The sequence below is a fragment of the Hypanus sabinus genome, chromosome 7, assembly GCF_030144855.1.
Source record: "Hypanus sabinus isolate sHypSab1 chromosome 7, sHypSab1.hap1, whole genome shotgun sequence".
NCBI lineage: Eukaryota > Metazoa > Chordata > Chondrichthyes > Myliobatiformes > Dasyatidae > Hypanus > Hypanus sabinus.
In genome coordinates, this window is record NC_082712.1 from 7,312,982 (window position 1) to 7,339,284 (window position 26,303).

The 26,303-nt window shown below is 41.6% G+C and overlaps 1 protein-coding gene across 2 annotated transcripts in view; it reads right to left on the reverse strand.

The window, feature by feature from the left end:
* The window catches only part of htt (huntingtin), a 264,099-nt gene that overhangs the window by 13,536 nt on the left and 224,260 nt on the right, over window positions 1-26,303 (reverse strand). For both annotated transcript variants that reach the window (XM_059974136.1, XM_059974135.1), the window contains exons 54-63: window positions 24,728-24,882; window positions 24,018-24,157; window positions 22,865-22,947; window positions 17,867-17,997; window positions 15,816-15,945; window positions 13,719-13,874; window positions 6,451-6,641; window positions 5,597-5,711; window positions 2,282-2,495; window positions 387-492 (exon numbers count right to left, since the gene is read on the reverse strand). In XM_059974136.1, the coding sequence (XP_059830119.1) occupies window positions 387-492; window positions 2,282-2,495; window positions 5,597-5,711; window positions 6,451-6,641; window positions 13,719-13,874; window positions 15,816-15,945; window positions 17,867-17,997; window positions 22,865-22,947; window positions 24,018-24,157; window positions 24,728-24,882 (1,421 nt within the window). The remainder of the gene's footprint in view (window positions 1-386; window positions 493-2,281; window positions 2,496-5,596; window positions 5,712-6,450; window positions 6,642-13,718; window positions 13,875-15,815; window positions 15,946-17,866; window positions 17,998-22,864; window positions 22,948-24,017; window positions 24,158-24,727; window positions 24,883-26,303) is intronic.

Below are 26,303 nucleotides of genomic sequence, written 5' to 3' on the forward strand. Positions count from 1 at the left end.
AGTGCAAATTAGTGAGCGGCACACTGAGAGCAGATTGCTTCATTCCTGCAGTTTACACATAGCTGAAAAACAGCTGTAAATCATAGTTCGGAGTCTTTTAATAATCACCTCGCTGAAGTGGAAGTAGCAGTATGTTCCTTGCTCCTCTGTGGGATTAAATTTGCACAGGGAATTAAGGCTAAAACACAATATCCAACTGGTTGTTTTTTCTGCTTGATGCAATCTCAACAATTAGTAGATTTGTCTTAATCTTGCTGAATCAGGTTTGGAAAATTCTCACATCGTTACTGATTGAATGATGAAAGAAAGGGTAAGTTAACAAAAGCAGAGAAATGGAGAACATGTGCTGGATCAGTCTGCAGGTTAAAAATCCCCTATACACCCACCTATCAAAGAGAACAGAAACTCGCTCCATCGCCACAATGACAGACTCGCTATCAGGAGCTGTGGGGTCAGCGTCTGAACTTCGACCAGGGCTGCTCTTCTCTTTACCTGTTTATGGTATACACACACACAGAAAAAAAAAATCAGCACTGCAGGGCTCGATGTTTCATTTATTCTTTTACACACGTTGAGTTTTCTATTCAATTGGACTCAGCCATTTACAGCTCCATGGAATATAAAACAATCAAGACATTAAGCATTGGGTATGAGACTTGTATTGGACACACTGGAGATGGCAGCAGATTCACTTCCCAGGTGGGTTATACAACATTCTGGCAACTCATTAAGCATTACGGGCTAATTGGGACAGCATGGTAGCATAGTGGCTAGCACAACGCTTTATAGTACCAGCAGTTCAGGTTCAATTTCCGCCAGTGCCTGTAAGGAGTTTTTATTTTCTCCCTGTGACCGCATGGGTTTCCTCCAGATGCTCTGGTTTCCTCCCACAATCCAAATAGTTGTTGTCAATTGCCCTGTGATTAGGCAAGGATTGGGCGGCATGGCTGAAAAGGCTGTTAAGGTGTATTTCACACTGCATGCCAAATAAATAAATACAACTGGGCCAGAAGGACCTTTTACCACGTTGTAGCTCTAAATAAAATTTCCTGGAGGGAAAAAAAAGTTTACTGAAGTAGCAACAACTTGCCATAAAGAATCACATGTCTGGAGCAGAGAGGCCAGCTCATGTCTATGTTGGCACTTAGAAATAATACTCCAAAAATCCTGCAAGTTTCTCTTTGTGAAGCAAATATTACCTGAACATTGCATTTTCTCTGTAACTACATTCTGCACTGTTACTGCTTTTCATTTGTACTATCTTGATGCATTTATGTTCTGACATCATCCATACAGATGGCTTCCAAAACAAAGTCTTCCACTGCGTCTCAGCATGTGTAATATTGATAAATCAATTACCGGTTGAATGTGTTTCACCAGATTCTCCAGGATTTAAGCCATCGAGCTCCATTCTGACTATGTAAATATGACTTAAATTCCAAAAGAAAAACTTTTCCTTGAGATTAAAAAATCTGTCAAGCAACCAACAACTTCGAAAAAAAAATCCTCCATCTTTGCTGCATCCTCTTCTCTCAGTCCTCCATCTTTACCACAACCCCCTCCTCTCAGTCCTGTCTTCACAACATCTAGTCTCAGGATGAAGCTTTTTTCCAGAACTATTAAGATATTCTCCTTCAAAGAGAGGGGTTTCCCTAACTCCACCATCAATGCTGCCCTCACCCGCATCTCTTTAATTTCACATGCAACTGCCCTCACCTCATTCTCCTGCCACCCCATCTGAGATAAGGTTCCTCTTGTCCTCACCTATATATTCCATCTGGGTAGCCTCCAACCTAATAGCATGAGCATTGATTTCTTGAACTTACAGTAATTGCCCCTTCTTTCACTATCCCCATTCCCCTTTCTCACTTCATCTCTTTACCGGCCCATCACCTTCCTCTTCTTCCATGGTCTTCTACCCTCTCCCATCAGATTCCCCCTTCTCCAGCCCTTTACCTCTTTCACCCCTTCCCCTCTCCCAGTTTCACCTATCACCTACCACCTTATACTTCTCCCTCCACTCCTCACACCTTCTTGCTCTAACCTCTCTTTTTTTACCAGTTCTGATGAAGGGTCTTGGCCCAAAACATCAACTGTTTACTCTTTTCCGTAGATGCTACCTGGCCTGCTGAGTTCCTCCAGCATTTTGTGCATGTTGCCAGGATTTTCAGCACCTGCAGATTTCCTTGTCTTTGAACAACCTCAAAAATCTAGTGAAACTTGTTCAAGCTTATTGGTCAAACTTTAATCTTGGAGTAAACGATGTGCAATTGTACCATACCTGTGTACATGCAGGTCAGCATCAGGCCCAGGGCAGCCATGGCCCTGTGGGGACTGTGCATGTTCAGTCTATCCACACTGAGTTTTACCAGTGCTTCTCCATCCAATCTTGAGAGCTGTTCTGAGAGAAGAAGTCGCTCCATCCCACGCAAGACACAGTGGTAGATTATGGAAGGGGTGGATTCCTCACTGCCAGAGACCATGACTCCACACATCTAAAATCAAGCAACAACTTATCTCACTGACAGACTGATAATATAGGTTATTCCAAATGTACAAGCTTCAAAATGAAGCATTTGTTTATGTACCTCGGGAATGATTCGCAGGAGCAAACAAAAAAAATCAAATATTCTTACAACCAATCACTAAGGAAGATAGAAACAGATGTAACTGTAGCTCTTTTTTAATGATACATTGGTATCACTCTCCCCTCACAATTATAAATTTGCTCCGTTAAGCCTTCGAGTTGTTTACGTACACATGAGGCTTGAGGCCAGCATGCAGAGCTTATTTAATTTCTGCATAAACAGTATCCAGTTAACCAAGTTGCAGGACTATTGCAAGCTGCATTCGTAAAAAGAATGCACACCGCACCAATTCCTAAACTAAGGGTGTGCCTCCACAATATATAAACAAAAATGCTGACTGATAAGGGATTCTATCTTCACGTATCTTAACATCAGGACAAAATGACATTTTCAGGCTGATGCCCAAGTATTTCTGAAGTGACCAGTATTGAAGGTACTTAAACTGTTAATCAGCTCTCAGCAAGTATCAAAATAGGAGTTTTTTTCCCAGCAAATAAAAAAAGGTGACACTGCTATCAGTAAGAAAGAAATCTGTGTGAATAAAGATCAATAATGCTATCAAATGCATAGTACACACCAACTGGCAAGCATGTAGAATGACAACAGGAAATATTTAAAATAGTATTCAGAGCTCTAGATAATCTATTCTGCTCAATGTACAAGAACATCCAAACACTAATGAATATACAAAGCAAAAAGTCCGTGAACTGTAGGAGAATGCATGACAAGAGAGTTTTCAAATAGATTAGAATTTTTAAAAAATCAACAAAACTGAATTACAAGTGAAATTACCCAACATAATAACAACACTATACCAGCACTAGTTAAAATGAAAAGCTTGGATTGAAATAGATTCATGAAGGGCAGGTCAGAATTAAATCAGACTCTGATGACAATATGGCATAAGCATTAAATTCTGTTTCAGGAATTACTACAGGGACAGAGGTTTCATCTGAAGATGATTAGAAATGATACAACTGTATTTAACTAAAAGAAAACAGTGGATTCCAATAAACTGTGTCATCGCTTAATCGGGGTAGCCATTTATTTGGAACAACTCTTAAAGAACAAAACTAAATCGAGAAAATAGCCGTGATTCACTTTGTTTAATGGGACAATATGCAATTAAATTGAGGCAGAAGATTGTCGTCCAACAGTTTCTAACTAGTGTCAGTCACATGCACTTGCAAGGCCATTAGATTCTACATCAGGGGTTCCAACCTTTTCTGTGCAATGGACCATTCTCATCGACCCCTGCTCCACATGGTGCTTAGACCGATCAGTTTTTAAATAGCATCAATTGCCTGTGTTTGTGTTCATTATGCAGTAATTTTTGTCACTGATAGTTGGCGAGCAATAAACAGTAAGACAATTCAGAACTGTCTTGCTTTCTGCAGTTGCAAGCATTCAGTCTGAGAGTTGCCAGAAACAGTTAGGAGTGGAAAAAAAATTGATTACTGCAAGGTTGGAACAACGAAGGTATTGCCAATCATCTTGAATATTACAACGAAAATAAAGCTTTGGAAGATGCAATCATCTAAAGCTTTGTATGAAGCCAGGCAATTATCTGCGCTAGGTGTCTGCAATGATTTTGTTCTTTTACAGTCAATCAAAAGAACCTGGTGGATGAATTCCTCTGTCAATAACTATTAGGAACTAATATAATTTTATAAATACATAAATTGTTACTCAGTTAAATGGTAGTTTGTCTTTTTTTTAATACCTTTTAGCTATTTCCATGATTTGGGGCGACCGCCTAATTGGGCCAAAATGTACTGGTCCTGATGTGTCCCAATTAACCAGAATACACTGTATTAAAGTGAACACAAGTTTCTGTTCACCTAGCCTAACATCATCAATCTCCTTCGCAAAATGAAGAGCTCATCAGCCCGTTACCACTGCAAAGCAACTGAAATTTAAGGTAAGGCCTGATAGAAACTTGAGTGCAGGATATAAAAGGATGGGCTGTTAAAGTGCAATGAAATAATGAGGGAAGTGTGAGCAGGTTACCATGATGCAAGAACTTTGTAATGCTGATTCACCTGAAACAGTATTTATAGATCACAGTTAGACCAAGCACAGAAACAGGCCACTCAGTTCACCTTGTTTATGACCTCACCCCTTATACCTTTTCTACACATCTTATGCATAAACTTAGCCTCACCCTGAATTGATCCACGTTACTTATCATGTGACAAACCATTCCACATTCTAAATATTGAGAAACAAAGTCACTGGTTATGTTTGTCAATGACAAGGATGCTTTCTCCCCACTGCCCCCAAGCACCTAAACCTCGAGCTTTGGATAAACTTACATATCCTGACAAGTTACCTGTCCCCAGAGGAAAAGTGCAGCCTGCTGACATTTTCGTGAGAAAACTTGAGAAAGGTTTGAAATGAAACCTTTCTTATTTCTGACAACATCTTTGTGCAAAAGAGATTCACTTTCTCCAATACAAGTAATATTTCATAACATGGAGATCTGATCCATGCACTGCATCCCAGTAAAACCACCAATGTTCTGTACAAGTTAAACCTAATTCCACTTATTTTCCATTATATCCTTTTAGAAAAGAATGGTTGTGTTTTGTTTTACATCAGTAAAGGTCTTAATTAAAAACCAGTGTGGTCAGTGGTCAGTGTGGTGCCGTTAATAGAGACACTACATCACAGCCCCAGCAACCTGGGTTAAATCTTGACCTCTGAAACTGATCTGTGGAGTTTGCAAGCTCTTGCTGTGAATGCACAGGTTTCCTTTGGGTGTGTGAGTTTCCTCCCACATCATTTTTAGTGTGGGGGAGGAAAGTGATGTGAAAGAAAATCACTTGTGGCTTCTGTAATGCACTTGTGAGCACTAAAATTTCGGAAGGGTTGACAGGAATGGATAAGGAGAGTGGAGGAAGAATAAAATAGAATTAGTGTAAACATAGGTGGTTGATGGTCAAGCAGGGACACGATGGGCTGAAGTGCCTGTGTCTATGTGGTATCTCTATATGACTCCACAATACCTGTATTATGCCTGCGGTAAATTCATGCCCCACATCAAGCAGGTAGTTTTCAATCAGGTAAAAAGCTGTTGCACACATCACCAAAACATGCTGTTGATTGTGGATGTTGACACAACTGCAAAAGAAATAGATGGGTATTAGCAGAACAAGTGGATAGGTCCTGTTTTCAGTACACAGGTTATTTTACATGTAATACATAATTTTTCACAGCAATGAAATATCCTTTGCCTCCTGTAATAATGGCAACACCCCCTCACAAAGCCTCTCAATTTCTCCAACTATGGGCAACAAGTCAAGGTAAATAGGGATGAACCTATTTTCAAATATAGGCTTAATTTGGCATTCTGACCTACTGATTCTGGTACAATGGCCAAGTAACTGTGGCAAACCTGTGACATGAGGGGATTGAATCAATAGCACTTTGCACTGATTCACCGATCAATGTGTTAGCTCAGATGAAGCTGATTTGATCAGAGATTGAACACTGATCATTCCTTCTCTGCACTATTTTTGGTTCAGATTTGCAGCATTCTTTGCTAGATTGGAATTTTTTTTGTAATTAGGCAACAGATCACAATTGTGGTTAGGATTTTTTTTTTGTAATTAGGCAGCAGATCACAGCCAAAGTATCTCAAGTATTTTGCTCAAAATGGAAGCACCAAAGAACAAATATTTCTCAATGACAGTGCCATTCAATCTTCTCTGTATCTTCTAAATACATAATGGCTTTCCATGCTTGAGAGGATTTTTTTTTAAACCTTATTACCCACATACTGAGGACCTTGCTTAATGCTCGACAGCAAGGATAAACACAAGCTTGCTGGTAATAAAAAATGAAGAGCATTGTTTCGTACTGTGCTATTCCACGCAGGTTGGACAGCAGGTAATCACAGATGGTTGGAATGAGCTGCTTCGCTGTTTCGTCTAACAGATCACATTCCAGGATGTACAGGATTCCATGCAGTGCTCCAATTCGAGATGGCATATGGGTACTGCGCATTGTGGTTTCCAACAACCGGCTCACTGGCTCTGCAATGGCTTTATCCTACAAAACAGAAACGGTGGAAGCGATAAGTAAGTCAAGATACATTTGCTTAGCCCATAACCCAAAGCTCTTTCAATTCATTAGGGATAGGCAATAAACGTGATAATGCACTAAAAAGATGACCCCTACCAACTTACCGATGCACCATAGAAGACATCTTATCAGGATATATCTCAGAAACTGCTCTTGCCAAGACTGCTAGAGATGTGGACACAGCTCAGTCCATCACACAAACCAGCCTTGCCTCCAGAGACTCTGCCTACACCTCCTACTGCCTTAAAAGCAGCCAACATAATCAAGGACCCTTCCCACCCAAGTCAGCCTCTCTTCTACTTCGTTCCATTGGGCAGAAGACACAAACACTTAAATTCCTATTATCAGGCTCAAGAACAGCTTCAATCGCGACATCACAAGACTCTTGAACAGACAGACCTCTTGTACGATACAAATGAATGTGATCTCACAGTCTACTTTGTTGTGGCCGTTACACCTTTACCTACCCTACTACATTGCATTTTCCCAGTAACTGTTCTGCATGGTTACTGATGTCGTGTAAAAGTGAAACCAATGATCAACTTTTAAAACATAATACTATCTTTCCTTTAACACAGTTTACAACACAACTGTCATTCACACCAACTAATTTGAACCGATTTCATTCCACATGATAAAATTCCCACAATACCTAATCTAATATTAGCTGGTTTTGTATCCTTTCATTTCTCATATTCTTGCTAAACTGGAGGTCCAGAGTAACACACACAAAATGCTGAAGGAACTCAGCAGGTCAGACAGTGTCTATGGTCAGAATAACACACACAAAATGCTGGAGGAACTCAGCAGGTCAGACAGTGTCTATGGTCACACTAACACACACAAAATGCTGGAGGATCTCAGCAGGTCAGACAGTGTCTATGGTCAGAGTAACACACACAAAATGCTGGAGGAACTCAGCAGGTCAGACAGTGTCTATGGTCACACTAACACACACAAAATGCTGGAGGATCTCAGCAGGTCAGACAGTGTCTATGGTCAGAGTAACACACACAAAATGCTGGAGGAACTCAGCAGGTCAGACAGTGTCTATGGTCAGAGTAACACACACAAAATGCTGGAGGAACTCAGCAGTTTGCCATCATTTATGGAGAGGAATAAAGAGTTGATACTTTGCTTCTGTGAAAGGTCTCAGCCTGAATGTCAGTTCTTTATTCCTCTCCATAGATGCTGCCTGACCTGCCAAGTTCTTCCAGCATTGTGTGTGACTCCTTGCGTTTATTCACATTTATGAGTCAGCGAGTGATTAACCAAAGACAGGCAGGTACCCCTCATGACCTTCAGGATGTCCCAAAGCACTTTCAAACCAATTAAGTACTTAAAAAGTGTAATCCTAAATGCGAAGTAGGAAGTGAGTCACAGCCATTCACTCATGAGCCATTCTACTCCAGCTCTCCACAGAGCAATTTATTCATTCAATTTGTGCACTTCAAATTCCCAGAAACAGCTTTATCTATAATTAGTTGAAGGCTGAGTATTGATTGGCTAAAGTTCAGGAAGCACCATCCTATTCTCTAAAACAACATGTAGCCTTTTGCATCCAGGCGTCTCTCCAACACTGAATGTAAAGAACATCATGACTGACAGTGAGTCACTCACTCAATATCACAGTGTTATTAGAACATTTCCATAGGGCAGTAAAATACTGATGCAAATTAATCTTTGCTTTGAGCAGGAATTTCTTCAGCCAGAGAGCGGGGAATCTGTGGAATTCTTTGCCACGGATAGCTTAGGAGGCCAAGTCTTTGTGTATATTTAAAGCAGAGGTTGGTATATTCTTGATTGGTTAGGGCACGAAGGGATACAGGGAGAAGAAAGGAGGTTAGGGACAAGAGGAAAATTGGACCAGCCATAAAGAAATGGCGGAGTAGACTCGAGGGGTCAAATAGCCTAATTTTGCTCCTACATCTTATGGTCTTATTTAAAGATTAGCTTATTTATCACGTTACACTGAAACATACAGTCAAATGTGCTGTTTGCATCAACAACCAATGCAGTCCAAGGATGTGCTGAGAACAGCCGCGTATGTTACCACACTTACAGTGCCAATACAGCATGTTCACAACTTACTAACTCTAGCCTGTAAGTCGTCGGAATGTGGGAGGAAATGCAAGCACCTGAAGGAAAGCATGTGGTCACGGAGAAAACATACAAACTCCCTATGAACAATGCAGTACTGAACCGGGTCACTGTCGCAGTACCAGTGTTACATTAACCACTATGCTACCATGCCAGCCATTGGGAGAATAACCAAAGCACAGGTCAGTCATACAGCACAGAAACAGACCTCTTAGCCAACAACATTCCTATCTTCAATAAACAGTTCCACAGAGCCTTGAAAAAAGTATTCGGTCCCAACCCTTTGTTTATGTAAATGAGTTTTACAACCAGGGATATTGGTCAATTTAACTGAGAATTTTTATTTGTGAATCACATGCTCTTCTTTTCACAGTAGAGCCCAAAAAGATGGAGAAATTGTAAAGAATGAAAAACTAAAAATTCAAAAACGAAATGACAGCAGTTCAAAGTATTCATCCTCTTTTGCTCAGTACTTGTTGAACCACCTCTTGCAGCTATTACTGTCAGTAGCCATTTTGGATAGGTCTCTATTAGCTTTGCACAACATGATGGAACAAGATTTGCCCATTTCTCTTTGCAAACTTCCTTAAGCTGTGCCAGGTTAGCTGGGGAGTGGTGGTGGACAGCAACCTTGAGGTCTTGCCACAGATGTTCCATTGGGTTAAGGTCAGGACTCTGACTGGGCCACTCAAGGACATCAACTTTCTTCATTTGAAGCCACTCCATGGTTGCTCTGGTCATTGTATTACTGAAAGACGAACTTCCTCCCCAGTTTAAGCTTTCTGGCAGAGGCTAGCAGGGTTTTTTTTAATATCCTGTATTTAGCAACATTCCTTCCCATTAATCCTGACCAGATTTTCAGTCTCTGCTGCTGAAAATTCCCTCATAGCACGATGGTACCTCCTCCATACTTGGCAGTAGGATGATGTTACCTGGCTGATGTGCAGTATCAGATTTACGTCACACTTACGCTTAGATTTACGCTTAGTGTTGAGGCCAAAAATTTCCACTTTATTTTCATCTGACAAGACCTTCTTCCACATCTTTACCATATCTTCTACGTAACGCTTTGCAAAGTCTAAGGGCAAAGCTATGCTTTTTTTTTTTAGCCAGAGCTTCTTCCTTGCCACTCTTCCATAAATACCCATTTTGTGCAAGGTCTTAAGAGATTGTGGAGCCATGAATTTCATCTCCAGTTGTAGTCATGGACTTCTGCAGCTCATTCAGAGTGACTGTGGACATCATAGTAGCCTCTCTTACATGAGTCATTCTTCTCTGGTGACTAAGTTTAGAGGGGCAGCCTGATCTAGGCTGTGGTTTCATGTTTTTTTCACTTTTCACAATGGACTGCACTGAGCTCCAAGGTGTGTTCAGTGAGTTTAAGAAGGCCTTGTACCCTTCTCCTGATTTCTGCTCCTCTATTATCATTTCCTGACTTGTCTTGAAAGCTCTTTAGCTTTCACTTTAGTTTGGTCTGTGGAAAATCTACCATAGTGTTGGACCTTAGAGATAGAGAGGGTATTTATTCTTAAGAATTCTCCTGAAAACACATTCTCTGATTTTCTACATCAATAAACTGGGTGAGGTGGTAAAGTGTTACTGTATATTGCACCCAAGGAAAGTTAGCATAGTAATTACAAAGGGGATGAATACTCTTTTAGCCTCACAAATTTTGGTTTTTAATTTTGAGTTAAGTGTTGACGGAGTTCGGAATTTTTCTGTTGATTTGACATGATGCACAATGTTTTGTAGATTAGCTTAAAATCCAGCTTCGATAATATTTTAAATTTTAGAAAATATGACATTAAAATGGGAAAATAGTTGTAGGGGCTGAATACTTTTTCAAGGCACTAGACCAGCACTTGGTCCATGGTCTTCTCTACCCAATGATTTAAATGCTCTTCCAAATGCTTCTTAATGACATGTTGCCGGTCTCTTCATTCTTCCCCTCTCAGATATTCTGTTATTCTCACCTGGCTCTGATTCTCCAACACCTTTGCAACCAGCATCTTCCCAACTTCAAACACCCTCCAGGTGAAAATTATTTTCAGCAGATCCTCACTAAAATCTCTTACACCTCACATAAAAACCTGGACACCACTGCCATGGGAAAAGTTCTGTACTATCTGTGCCTCTCACGATTTGTATAACTTTTGTCAAGGTCTCCCCCCCCCCACCCCCCCATCCCCAACCCTAAGCACAAACTTCTGCTGAGATTCTGGAAATCCAGAAAAATACAAACAAGATGCTGGAAGAACTCAGGTGGTCAGGTAGCATCTACGGAGAGGAACAAGCAGTCGGTGTTTTGTGCTGAGACCCTTCAGTGGAAATGGAGAGGAACAGAGAGGAAGAGGACAGAAGCCAGAATAAGGTGGGGAAGGGAGGAGGGGAATGAAGTGAGAAGCTGGCAGGTGATAGGTGGAAGAAATAAGGGCTGAAGAGGAAGTTATCTGATAGGAGAGGGCAGTGGACCATGAACCATGAACAGTGGACCTATTCTGTTGAGATTGACATGCATACTTTGGGGAAATGTGCTGATAACTCAACTATTCCCAAGCAAAAGCTTTTCATTCTGCAATGTACGACTTGCACTGGGATAGAGGTGGGATGGAGTCACTAGAAACAACAACTCTCAACAAGCTGGGCAGCCTGCCAACTGACCCGACAAACAGGCTAACCCACAATAAATTCAACCGGCCAATTGCAATGAATCTGAAAAATCAATTGCTGTAAATATGGTAAGATTTCTATTTAAGCAATTTAAATGTTCACACCTTTGTATGTGCATAAACATGCTCAAGTGTGTTAATTTTTGTCGTGTTTTCGACTTTGCACTATTCTGTTTTATACTCACTATTATTGCTATGCACACTGTTTAAGCTGTGAGCTATACACAAACAAGGAATTTCATTGCACCTTGCTGTACATGACAATAAACTAGCCTAATCAACTTACTTTAATCATTTAATTTTATTTTACAGGTTTTAAATACATCCGACTTACAGACAACTCATACTTACGAACCGAGGAATGAGAACGCCGTCTGCCATTTTAAGTCGGATTGCGACGCAGTGTGCCATTTTAAGTCGTTGCCGTTGACACTGTGTTGGGTGTTTAACTTTGTATTTGGCTTAAATTTTTCTTAGTAAGATTCACCCTGACCTCGCCTTGAGTTTGATCCAGTGACAGATCGCTCCTGTGCCGGGTTGACGTCGAGCTCACAACGCAACCTCGTAAAAACAAAACACTGCCACCTCCAGTTTAAATACCCACGTGGAATATTGTGGAGGAACAAATACCCAAACCCAGCACAGCCCCCACTTGTCCCATTTAGCCTGCCTCAGTGCAGTGGTCCTTAGGACTCAGCGGAGCTCGGGACCCGCTGCCCGCAGTGTTTCTGTTCCATTGAAGGGAAGCAATCATGATTGAAAATAAAGTGGAAATAGTAAAGTGTTTGGAAAGAGGTGAAACGCCATCGGTCTCTGGAAAAGCGTTAGGCTACATTCAGTCAACAATTTTAAAGGATAACGGATAAAGCGAGAATAATGGAGCATGTGAAAGGCCCTGCCCTGATGAAAGCTACAATTATTACTAAGCAACGCCATGGTTTAATTAGTGGAATTTCTTACATGTTTTATACGCATAGAAAGGTAAAATATATACTATGTACTAAGCCAAACGTTTGACTAACTGACACTAAATAATACCAGATGTACTTGTTCCAACTTACGTACAAATCCAACTTAAAGACAGACTCAGGAATGGAACTCGTACGAAACCTGGGGACTGTCTGTAGCAGCGGATGAGGCTGACTAGGATTGGGAGGGTGAAGCCTCACTGGCCAGACTTGCTCTGACAGTGGAGAGAGCCTCTGGTGCTGAAGAAAGCGCTGTACTAGTTCTCGGCTATCTGCTTGGAGCTGTCCTTCCAACGTAAAACTGCCTCATGGACCAGAGTGAAGCCACAGCTGGGCCCAGTGTTGTCAGCTGGTAACATTAAGGCAGCAGATCTGCATCACAATATCGACTCAATTTCCCAAAAGAGAAGGTCACTTTCGGTTAGATCTTTTATCGATATCATTTTCTGGATGCTACGTACTCTATTGTATTTCAGCTTTTTAAACTGACCCAAGATTGACCCTCATCTATTTTTAAATCTTCCCAGGATGAACAGCACTTCAATGGGTTGCTGAACCATATGGATTGCAAGAGGATTAACAATCATGGTGTTTTCCTGATTTTTCTTTCCTCACGTAAATGTGTGATACAGCACACCATCAGTTCAGGACATGACTAAATCGTTACGATCATCTATTCTATGGGTGACACAGCAGTGTAGCAGCTAGTGTAATGCTTAGCAGCGGCGATCAGGGTTCAATTCCCACCACTGTAAGAAGCTTGTACATTCTCCCTGCAACCATGTGGGTTTCCTCTGGTTGTTGTGGCCTCCCACATTACAAAGACATACAGCTCAGTACAGGTACAGTAAGTTGTGGGCAAGCTATGTTGGTGCGGAAAGATGGTGACACTTGCAGGCTGCCCCCAGCACATCCTTGGATTGTGTTGATTGCTGACGTAAATAAAACATTTCACTATATGTTTTGATGTATGTATGACAAATAAAGCTAATCTTTCATATGATTCAAATAACTTTCCTATCTTCCCAGCACGAGTTGTGAAGCCAACAAATTTTACATTGAAGGAGCTAAGTGGGTGACACCCATGCTGGACGTGAGCAAGCTACCCCGTACCTCTAATATTGCACAAATGGATGCACATGAGCCAGTGTACAAGTATAACAAGGATGTAAAGGTACGCGTTACTGTTAAATTCCAAGGGCAGAGTTTTGGACGCACTCCACTAGACTTCCTGGAACAAGACAGCAATGGAATTTCCTACAGATTCCAGTTTTATTTTTACAAGGTCTTTTCCCCCTTCCCCTTACCATGCCAAGAACAGCTGCTGCTTTGCAGATGGCAGGGACCAGATACTGGTTTAGAATCTCATCTTCTGCTGGATGGATCTTCTGAAGCTCTGTCAAAGTGCTGTACATCATCTCAAATTGCGTCCGCTCCGTAAACAAATCCGAGACTGCCAGAAGCTACAATGAAAACACACATCAATGGGAGTGAGGGGAGCCTTTCCAAGGGGTATTCATTGCAGCAGGTTAGCAGGTTAAGATCAACAAACTCAGCAGGAATCTCAGGCAGAAAAATATATAAATGCCTCAAGTTGCTACTGAAACATAGAGTGGAAGGGGAAAGAGAAAGATGGAAAAAATGCGAAGGGTTTAAGGATAGGAATAAGTAAACAATGACTTCAGGGTTACAGAAATTCTTTTTGAGGAAATAGGAGAGTCTATTTAAAATGTTGAAGGCTACAGGATCACATGGGGAATAACACAATGGATCAGTTTGTGTTTTTTATGTCCTATGATTTGTTTTAAAAATGAATCCCCTTAGTCTTTTCAGACTCTTTCAGAAAGCAAGTTTTCATTATTTGTTATCCTTCCCCACTCCAACCTCTTCCACCAAATCCCCTCACCCATCCCATCTGTATTACATTTACAGTGCAGCACCTGCAACCTGGCTCTACAGGTCAGCGTTAACATTTCAGTGGAGCGCTGCCAGGATGGCCCAGAGATCCGGTGTCTGTCTTAGGATGTAACCAGAGTAACATCTCACATCACTGTGTTGCAAGCTTTTTTTAAATACTACCCCAGTTTACACGTCTGTACTTTGCACCAGTCTGTTGTTTTGTGCCTGTTGTATTTACTATTACCGTGTATATCACTTTACTCTGAGTTTCATTGCACCCTGGTGTATATGACAATAAACCAATCCGGATCTGAAACTGGCAAACTCCAATTGCTGAACAATTTCCAAATATTAAATGCAATACATTGATCACAGCACAGATAAGGGCTATTTAACCCAACCAGTGCATTCAGCTCTTTATGCTCAATTCACCCCCTTTCCATTTTTCTCTCATTTACAGCCATTACCTCAGGATACAAGGTAACACATTTAGGACTGGTGAAGAGAAATTTCTTCAAAAGATGGTGTTTCTGACTGGTTGCATCACAGCCTGGTATGGAGATTCCAATGCACAGCATTGTAAAAGGCTTAAGAGGGTTGTTGACTCAGCTAGCTCCATCATGGGAACAATCCTCTCCACCACTGAGGACACCTTCAAAGGGCAGTGCCTCAAGGCGGTGGTATCCATCACAAAGACCTCTCACCATCTAGGACATGCCCTATTCTCATCATTACCATCAGGAGACTCAAGACCCAAATTCAACATTTTAGGAATGGTTTTTCCCCTCTGCCATTAAAATTCTGAATGGTCCATGAATACTATTCCTCTTTTGCAGTACTTATTTTTTTATTGTAACTTATAGTCATTCATTATGTCTGCACTGCTGCCACAAAACAAGTTTCATGATGTACATTCAGTATCCACTTCATTAGGTACACCTGCTCGATAATGCAAAAATCTAATCAGCCAAATATGTAACTGCAAAAGCATGCAGACATGATCAGTTTTGTTCGGACCAAACGTAAGAATGGGGAAGAAATACAATTAACTGACTTTGACTGTGGAATGACTGTTGGTGCCAGGTAAGGTGATTTGAGTATCTCAGAAATTGCTGAGATTTTCACACCCAACAGTCTCGACGGAGAATGGTGCGAAAAAACAAAAATCATCCGGTGAGTGGCAGTTCTGTGGACAAAAACACCTTGTTAATGAGAGAGGTCAGAGGAGAATGGTCAGACTGGTTCAAGCTGACAGGAAGGCAACAGTGACTCAAATAACCACACATTACAACAGTGGTGTACAGAAGAGCATCTCTGACTGCATAACACGTTGAACCTTGAAGTGGATGGGCAGCAGTAGCAGAAGACCACACCGGGTTCCACTCTTGTACCTAATAAAGTGGCTACTGAGTGTACATCAATGACAATAAGTCTGATTACGAATCTAATTCTTGTTTCAGTTTGTTGTCCTTTTTCAGGCACCATAATTAAGTGCTGACACTTACTGATCTCACCACCTCGCTGACAAGAACAACAGGGGTTTTCTTGCCAGAGTTAACTGGAAGGATCCACTGACTGTAGAGTTCCAAAAGAAATTGGGAACAGGAATGAATATCGACGCCAGCTCGATGCTTCCTGGAAATAAATTGCAGTACGTATTAGAAGCCACTCAACATGCCAGAAACAGAACAAAAAAATAAAGTTAATAAAGATAAAGCAAAAGTTAAAAGCAACTATAAAGTGCAAAATCTAAATCATTTCAACTCAATGGACAGCACTTCCACTATTCTGATAACTCCCACAACTGTGACAAGGTTTTCAGTCAACAGTTTGAACATCTGCTCAGGTAGATGAATGTCAAATTTTATGAGATTTAACTGACTTGTGAAACACTTTATTACTTATTACAACCAGGAAATCATTTTATGAATACAAATAAAAACAAGCAACAAGCTGGAAAAAAAAGTCAACACCTCAGGAAGCATCAATGGAAAGAGAAAATTCCAACTTTGATTTTAGTTCAGAATGTACTCTTTTATTTATTTACAGACACAACACGGAACAGGCCCTTCCAGCCCAACAAGCCACACTGCCCAGTTACCCACCGTTTTAATCTGTAATATTTTTCATTTGCACGTGGAAGTTTCTATTTTAGTATTCAGGAAGTGCAGTGGAAAAATGGTCCTAAAGGTTTTGTGTATCCAAACAAACCATGTAATCTCATGTACTCAAGGTAACAGATAACTGCTGACAAGACACAGGTCTACTAGGTACAGGGAAATATCAACTTTTCATGGCATGAATTTTTAATCTGATTCACTATGCGATGTGGCACAAAGCCATTCAAGTCAGGAGGTCCATGCTGAATAAGCGAGTCTTAGCATCCACTGGACTTCACGCTCTGTGAATTCAGTAAGTGTTCATTGCAGCCATAAAGCACTGAATGAAATTCTAGAGTTGGACCATGGTCATCTTCTCATTCAGTCAACTTCAGAAGAATTCTGACAGGCTCTCCGTGGTCAAGGAAGTTGGGGTTAAAAATCAAGAACAAATGGTCACAGGATATAGAGGACGAATTTTGGACTGCCATGAGGCAAAATGTCTCCATGGAGTGGTAAACCGATGTATTTAAGATAACGGGACAGATTTCTAAGCACAAGGGGAATGGAAATCTGGTATTGAAATAGAGGACCCTGCCATCATCGTGAGGCTTGAAGCAGCAAATGGATTACATCTACTTCTACTTTCCTGTACTCTATGCTTCCATCTCTCCATGAGCAGAGTGAGATTGAAGACCTGATCTCACAATTGTGCCAGTCACTGGATAACATGTTGTATGTAGAACATTCATGGCTCAAGTCTCACTTCACTGAGTACGATGTAGTACAGTTGGAGGTGCCATTTTTCATTAAACCCATGACCCATCTGCTCTGGGGGGGGGGAGCGAGTTAAATGATAATGGCAATCTTCAGAATAAGTTACTCTCGTTTATTTACCAATACTTATCCTTCTATCAAAATTTGTAGAATGATCTAGTTTGTGAGAGCATGCTGTATAGAAATTGACTGTACACTGGTAAGCATTTATTGTTCTACATGTACCTAGATACAGTGAAGAACTTGCTTGCATGCTATACAGACAGATCATTCCATATACAAGTACACTGAGGTAGCAAAAAGAAAACAAAATGCAGAGTCTAGTGTTAGTTACAGAGCAAGTTTAGTACAGACAAAGTGAAAGGGTCTTGACATTCTAGGTTGGGAGATCATAGTTCAAGAGTTTGTCTTTTGGCTCTGTAAGACCTGTTCAAGAGTCTGATAACAACAGAAACTGTTCTTGAGACTGGTGGTGGTTGCATCTTTCTGCTAACAAGAGAGGAGAGAATGGCCGGGGTGGGGGTTCTCGATATGCTGGCTGCTCTCCTGAGGCAGCAAAAAGCATAAACAGAGACAATGGGAGAGTCATTTATGAACACTTCTAGGTACTTGCTTGGCCCTGTTGTGTTTTGGAGAAGCCCAGTGTGAGCGCCTGGCTGAAGCAGCAAGCATTCACTTACCTAGAATTAACTGGTGAAGTGGGAGGTGAGGATACAATAGGTACATCACTCTCATCTTCTTCATCTTCATCCCATTCCTCTTCCCGCAAAGGAGTGATGTTGTTCCCCAACCAAACTGAATGAATGGAGACCTGAGCAAAGGATAAGATCAGTTTTATCTGCCTCGTGTCAAAACATACAGTGAAATGCACTTTTTGCGGGTCGTCATATTTTGCAATGTGCTGGGGGGCAATCACAAGTGTCTGCACACTTCCAAATTAGCATGCCCATGACTCACAAACCCTAATCATAATTGTACGTCTTTGGACTGTGGGAGGAAACTGGAGAACCTAGAGGAAACCCACGTGGTCATGAAAACTCCTTACAGATAGCTGCAGTAATCGAAGCCCCCAATCAGTGATCATTGGCACAGTAAAGCAATTGTGCTAACTGTTACACGACTGTGCTGCACATCAAATACAATAGGCAAGTACTTCAGGTATAACAGTGCACAAGCATCCAAGGGACTCCTGGGATTGGGGCCCTCTGATAAAAGCTTTGCAATGACGGAAGTGCAGGCTGCAGCCTGTCAGCAAACTTTCCACACATATTGGTACCAACGACATAGGTAGGAAAAGGAAGGAGGTCCTGAAAACAGACTACAGGGAGTTAGGATGGAAGTTGAGAAGCAGGACCTCAAAGCTAGTTATCTCGGGATTACTGCCTGTGCCACACGACAGTGAGTACAGGAATAGAGTGAGGTGGAGGATAAATGTGTGGCTGAGGGACTGGAGTAGGGGACAGGGCTTCAGATTCCCGGATCATTGGGACCTCTCTTGGGGCAGGTGTGACCTGTGCAAAAAGGACAGGTTGCACTTGAATCCCAGAGGGACCAATATCCTGGCAGGGAGGTTTGCTCAGTCTACTGGGGAAAGTTTAAGCTAGAATTGCTGGAGGGTGGGAACCGAACTGAAGAGACGGAGGAAGGAGCTGTTGGTTCACAAATAGAGAAAGTTTGGAGACAGTGCAAGAGGGATGATACGTAGGTGATAGAGAAGGGATGCGCTCAGTCCGATGGTTTGAGATGTGTCTATTTTAATGCAAGAAGCATCATGAACAAAGTGGATGAGCTTAGAGCATGGATCAGTACTTGGAGCTGTGATGTTGTGGCCATCACAGAGACTTGGATTGCTCAGGAGCAAGAATGGTTACTTTGAGTGCCAGGCTTTAGATGTTTCAGAAAGGACAGGGAGGGAGGCAAAAGAGGTGGAGGTGTGGCACTATTGATCAGAGATAGTGTCATGGCTGCAGAAAAGGAGAAGGTATGGAGGGATTGTCTACTGAGTCTCTGTGGGTGGAAGTTAGAAACAGGAAGGGGTCATTAACTCTACTGGGTGTTTTTTTTATATAGACCACCCAACGGTAACAGGGACATCGAGGAGCAGATAGAAGGACAGTTTCTGGAAAGGTGTAATAATAGGGTTGTTGTGGTGGGAGATTTTAATTTCCCCAATATTGATTGGCATCTCCCTTGAGCAAGGTGTTTAATAACCATATAACAATTACAGCACGGAAACAGGCCATCTCAGCCCTTAGTCTCAGCCATCTCAGTCCGTGCCAAACGCTTACTCTCACCTCGTCCCACTGACCCGCACTCAGCCCATAACCCTCCATCCCTTTCCTGTCCATATAGCTATCCAATTTTACTTTAAATGACAATACCGAACCTGCCTCTACCACTTCTATTGGAAGCTCGTGCCACACAGCTACCACTGAGTAAAGAAAATCCACCTTGTGTTGCCCCTAAACATTTGCCCCCTAACTCTCAACTCATATTCTCTTGTTTGAATCTCCCCTACTCTCAATGGAAAAAGCCTATTCACGTCAACTCTATCTATCCCCCTCATAATTTTAAATACTTCTATCAAGTCCCCCCCTCAACCTTCTACGCTGCAAAGAATAAAGACCTAATAAAAACACAAAATGCTGGCAGAACTCAGCAGACCAGGCAGCATCTATGGGAGGAGGTAGTGACGACGTTTTGGGCCGAAACCCTTCATCAGGAGACCCATTCTTAAAAAAAGACCTATTCAATAAAGACCTAACTTGTTCAACCTTTCTCTGTAACTTAGGTGCTGAAACCCAGGTAACATTCTAGTAAATCTTCTCTGTACTCTCTCTTTGGATGGGGTGGAGTTTGTTAGGTGTGTTCAGGAAGGTTTCCTGACACAATATGTAGATAAGCCTACAAGAGGAGAGTCTCTACTTGATCTGGTATTGGGAATTAAACCTGGTCAGGTCTCTCATTGGGAGAGCATTTTGGAGATAGTGATCACAGTTCTATCTCCTTTACCATAGCACTGAAGAGGGAAAAGAACAGACAAGTTAGGGAAGAGTTTAATGGGAGTAAGGGGAGATATGAGGCTATCAGGCAGGAACATAAAAGCATAAATTGGGAACAGATGTTCTCAGGGAAATGTATGGCAGAAATGTGGCAAATATTCAGGGGATATTTGTGTGGTGTTCTGCATAGGGTCATTCCAATGAGACAGATAAAGGATGGTAGGGTACAGGAACCATGGTGTACAAAGGCTGTTGAAAACCTAGTCAAGAAGAAGAGAAAAGCTTACAAAAGGTTCAAAGAACTAGGTAATGATAGAGATCTAGAAGATTATAAGGCTAGAAGGAAGGAGCTTAAGAATGAAATTAGGAGAGCCAGAAGGGGCCTTGGCGAGCAGGATTAAGGAAAACTCCAAGGCATTCTACAAGTATGTGAAGAGCAAGAGCATAAGATGTGAGAGAATAGGACCAGTCAAGTGTGACAGTGGAAAAGTGTGTATGGAACCAGAGGAGATAGCAGATACTTAATGAATACTTTGCTTCAGTATTCACTACAGAAAAAGATATTCAAGATTGTAGGGATGACTTACAGCAGATTGAAAAGCTTGAGTATGTGGATATTAAGAAAGAGGATGTGCTAGAGCTTTTGGAAAGCATCAAACTGGATAAGTCTCTGGGATCGGATGAGATGTGCCCCAGGTTACTGTGGGAGGTGAGGGAGGAGATCGCTGAGCCTCCGGCAATGATCTTTTGGAGGGTTGTAGATGTTGTTCCCTTATTCAAGAAAGAGAGTAGAGATAGCCCAGGAAATTATAGACCAGTGAATCTTACTTCAGTGGTTGGTAAGTTGATGGAAAAGATCCTGAGAGGCAGGATTTATGAACATTTGGAGAGGCAAAATATGATGAGAAACAGTCAGCATGGCTCTGTCAGAGGCAGGTCATGCCTTACGAGCCTGATTGAATACTTTGAGGATGTGACTAAACACATTGATGAAGGTACCACAGTAGATGTGGATGTAGATTTCAGCAAGGCATTTGATAAGGTACCCCATGCAAGGCTTACTGAAAAAGTAAGAAGGCATGGGATACAAGGGGACCTTGCTTTGTGGAGCGAGAAATGGCTTGCCCACAAAAGGCAGAGTGGTTATAAATGGGTCATATTCTGCATGGAGGTTGGTGACCAGTGATGTGCCTCAGGGATCTGTTCTAGGACCCCTACTCTTTGTGATTTTTATAAATGACCTGGATGAGGGATGGGTTAGTAAGTTTGCTGATGACACAAAGGTTGGAGGTGTTGTGGATAGTGTGGAGGGCTGTCAGAGGTTACAGCTGGACATCAATAGGATGCAAAACTGGGCTGAGAAGTGGCAGATGGAGTTCAACCCAGATAAGTGTGAGGTGGTTTATTTTAGTAGGTCAAATATGATGGTAAGATTTTTGGCACTGTGGAAGATCAGAGGGATCTTGGGGTCTGAGTCCATCGGGCACTCAAAGCTGCTGTGCAGGTTGACTCAGTGGTTAAGAAGGCATATAGTGCATCAACCGTGGGATTGTGTTTAAGAGCCGAGAGGTAATGTTGCAGCTATATAGGACCCTGTTCAGACCCCATTTAGAGTACTGTGGAAGGATGTGGAAGCCATAGAAAGGGTGCAGAGGAGATTTACAAGGATGTTGCCTGGATTGGGGAGCATGCCTTATGAGAATAGGTTGAGTGAACTCGGCCTTTTCTCCTTGGAGCGATGGAGATGAGAGGTGACCTGATAGAGGTGTATAAGGTGATGAGAGGCATTGATTGTGTGGATAGTCAGAGGCTTTTTCCCAGGGCTGAAATGGCTAACACCAGAGGGCACAGTTTTAAGGTGCTGGTGAGTAGGTACAGAGGAGATGTTGGGTAAGTTTTTTTTTTACACAGAGAGTAGTGAGTGCGTGGAATGGGCTGCTGGCGACGGTGCTGGAGGTGGATACAATAGGGTCTTTTAAGAGATTCCCGGATAGGTACATGGAGCTTAGAAAAATAGAGGGCTATGGATGACCCTTGGTAATTTCTAAAGTAAGTACATTTGATTTCTAAAGTAAGTACATTTAATTTCTAAAGTAGTACTCCTCCTACTAATCCCCTGCCTTCGTATTCTGGCTTCTTCCATCTGTCTCAGCCCAAAATGTCAACTATTTCCTGCTGTTGATGCTAACTGGAGATGTTGAGTTCCTCCAGCATTTTGTGTGTTTTGCTTAAGAGAGCTTCATCTCAGTTGTACTTTCTTGCAGAAGATAGACCAATCAGCCCAATGACTATCAGAGTGATCCCTTTAGTGTCATTCCCCCTCAAATGCCCACCAACTCCAACTGATTCTCAATACCTACAACACCGAGTCATCTACAGCATCCAGTTCACCTGTCAGAGCATCATTGGGAAAGAGCAGGAAGCAGAGCGCTTTGGGGGAAGATGCAGTCACAGAGAGAATATGTAAGCTTCACGCAGACAGCGACAGAGGCCAGGATTCATTCTGGCTCTTTTCTAAATTGCAAAATAATACGACAAGCGAGGAGTGGTAAACTTTAGAGGACTTGCAGGTTCCTATCTGTGAAATATAAAAATTATTGACAAAGGGATGGGAGTTGAGAACAGTGCTCAGATATGCAGTTTGTTACTCAATAACACAAATCAATTGTGCTTCACCTGCCCCAGTTTGTAATCCATATTCCCCATTTCCCGTTCGGTGTTTATCTGCAGCAGAAGCTTCTCATGGCTTATCAGGACTCCTAGGTTTAATAAAACAAAAGCCAAAACATGATTATAACCAGTCACTAAAAATGATGTACTTATTGAATTAACTCCCAAATGCAAGGCAACAATTATGCAAACCAGGACAGCAACCACTTTATACTTGCACAGTCCTCAAAGCAAGCTCCTTGGATAATTTTAAACCTCTCTATTCAAAGCTAGGATAATTCAAATACAATACTGTCGTTGCAGGACTTATCATTAAATATTTATAAAAGTTAAAACAAAGTTCAAAGTAAATTTTTATTTTATTTCGAGATACAGAGTGGAAAAAACCCTTGTGGCCCACCAAGCTGTGTCATCCAGTAATTTAACGCGAACCTAATCACAGGGGAATTTGCTACTATCCGGTACATCTTCAGACTGAGAGAAGAAACTGGAGCACCCAGAGGAAACCCATGCGCACACGGAAAGAACATACAAACTTTCTTACAGAGGACTTTGGTTTTAAACTTCAACGCCTGGAGCTGCAAGAGCATTGCACGTACCGCAATGCTACTATGGCATATTTCATTATCAAAGTATATATATGTCACCATGTACAAAGTATGCATATGTCACTGAGATTCCAGAGCATGGGCGTCCTTAATGATGCTGCTTTTCCTGTGGCAGCGCTCCTTGTCAATGTGCTCAATGGTGGTGATGGCATTTCCTGTGATAGACTGGGCTGTATCCACTATTTCTGTAGGCTTTTCCTTTCTTGGGCATTGATGTTTTCCACACCAAGCTGTGAAGCAACCAGTCTGGATACTTAGTCCAGCTGTCATCCTCAGACAACATCCTCCCCTCAGTTTGCAGCTTACAAATTAATGTTCAAAAGACAGCTGAAACAGGCCAACAAGGTTCAGGTTCAAATGGTCCTTCGGTGATTCTATTATGGTTATTATTCTATTACGAATTTATTGAGCATGTCTGCAAGAAAATGCACCTCAGGGTCTATATGGTGATATATATGTACTTTGATAATAAATCTACTTTGAACTTTGTATGCAAATAAAGTGTGGGATTGAATCTGACCAACAAGTTGAATGTTACCACACTGGTATACCTGATGTTGAATGGGAGAGAGGTGGAACGGGGTCCCAGGCTTGATAAGGGTACTGTGAAACTATGTTGTCTCTTTTTGATACCATTGCTTGGATTTCTCGCTCCACTATTCCCCGAATGGCACTTAGCTTTCTTCCGAACCTGTAAAGTTATTGTCAAAGTCTCAACCTTAATTTCAACAAGGCATGATTCACATTTGCAGTTATTATATCTAAAACCCTATTAAAGTTCAAATGTTCAAAATAGTGAAATATTTCTAATAGCAGGGGAATCTAAGACCAGAGGGCATAGCCTCAGAATAGAGGGACATCCATTTAGAAAAGAGATGAGGAGGAATTTCTTTAGCCAGAGTATGAAGAATCTGGAATTCATTGCCACAGATGGCTGTGGAGGCCAAGCTATTGGATATATTTAAAGTCTGATGGGTTCTTAATCGGTAAGAGCAAAGATTACAAGAGAAGGCAGGAAAATGGGGTTGAGAGAGAGAGAATAAGTCAGCCATGATCGAGTGGCAGAGCTAATGTGATAGGCCGAATAGCTTAATTCTGCCCCTGTCTTATGGTCTTGTGAAAGGACTTTGAGGCATTTTACTTTCTTAAAAACCTGTCTGTAAATACAATTTTTGGTATGTCAATGAATTTACCTGAATTAATAACCCACAGGGTATTTACACATAACTAGCCACAGGCATACAGAAATTGCCTGACTGACCTAGTGTCCAGAGCCTTTAGAGCTTTATTACGAGGCTGATGCTCCAGACAGCTGGTGGCTGGATTCCCTGCCACTGGAATCGACATCGCACTTAGTACCAGAGACGTTATTGCTTGCACTGCAAGGATGTTAATCTGAGTCCTCTCTGTATCCTCCTTAATAATTAAAAAAAAAATCAAGAAAATGAATCAAAGGAACAAAACACACTCATTCCAAGTACAAAGATATTTGCAAAAACATGTACAAGGGCAGCTGCTCAGAGTACATAGGAAATCGAAGATGTAATTTCATCTCATGCATCTCTTCCACTATTCAGTTAGATCAGTACCATCATGCTATCTAACTGCTTTGGTCTACAACCTTCACTCAGTCATAATCAATATCCACCTGAATACCAGAGCTTTCAATAAATTCTCTCCAACTACAGCCGGTCAACACTCAAGTTTTTTAGTAGTCCCTTTTTGTAGTCATGACCTTACTCTGAACAGCCTAGGTTTCACAAACATTTCTGCATCTCCTTAATAACACTCCTTATAGTCTTCTACAAATCTTCAGTAAAATCATCACAGAGTCCAGGCGTTAAAGTAACTGCAGATATTTTCAACTCTGGAGCCCAATCAACTCATTGTGGGCAGTGGAAACAAGGAAAAGGTGTGAAGAGTCACAAGAGAGACACTTTTCCAACTTTTGATTAGGGAGATACTTGCGAAAAGTACAACTGTGCAACAATGGTGAATTATTCTATTAATCAACTAATCATCTATAACAGGCATGGGCAAACTACAGCCCGCGGGCCATATGCGGCCCGTTAAGCTTTTTAATCTGGCCCGCAGAACTTGATGAAATTATATTAATAAACCTTGTTAACGCTTTTTCCCCGCAATTCTGGCGTCTTCCCAATAGATGACGCACTCTATTGACCTTTGTTGAGGTGCAGCGTATTACTCCACATTTGCGCTTTACTTTGTGACCTTGTGGCGACCCATTTCCTGGCACATCCGAACCGGCTCACAATTAGCCAGCGTTCTGGCTAAGGGAGATAGCCTGCGGGGATTTGCGAGCACAGAGCTCCGCATATTGGCGCGCTCTCACTGTTTTGTCATTGTGCGGGTCGTTGTTGAATTTTGGCACAGGGGACAATTGAATAAGAAGGAGCAGGACAAGTAGACCTGCATCTCCTACCGTTTTTGAAATAAAGACAGTCAGGAGGAGAGTGATGATGATAATATCTTGAAGGATAACAGAATTTTCAGTGCTTTAAAATAATAACTGTTACTATTAAAAAGAGCTGTATTTTATTCATTTAATTTTCAGTGTTTTAAAAGACATTTCAATAAATAGCTAAATACCATGGGACTTCAAAGACAGATATTTTGTTGTAATGCATTTGTTCATTTTCAATTGAAATTAAAGCACATGTTTTCTACATATCCCATGATATTTTATTTTCTCTTATGAGGTGTATTACCAAAACACTCCGTCCATCTGCTCCTGGTCCGGCCCCCCTGTCAAATTTTAGAACCCTTTGTGGCCCTCAAGTCAAAAAGTTTGCCCACCCCTGATCTATAACATCACC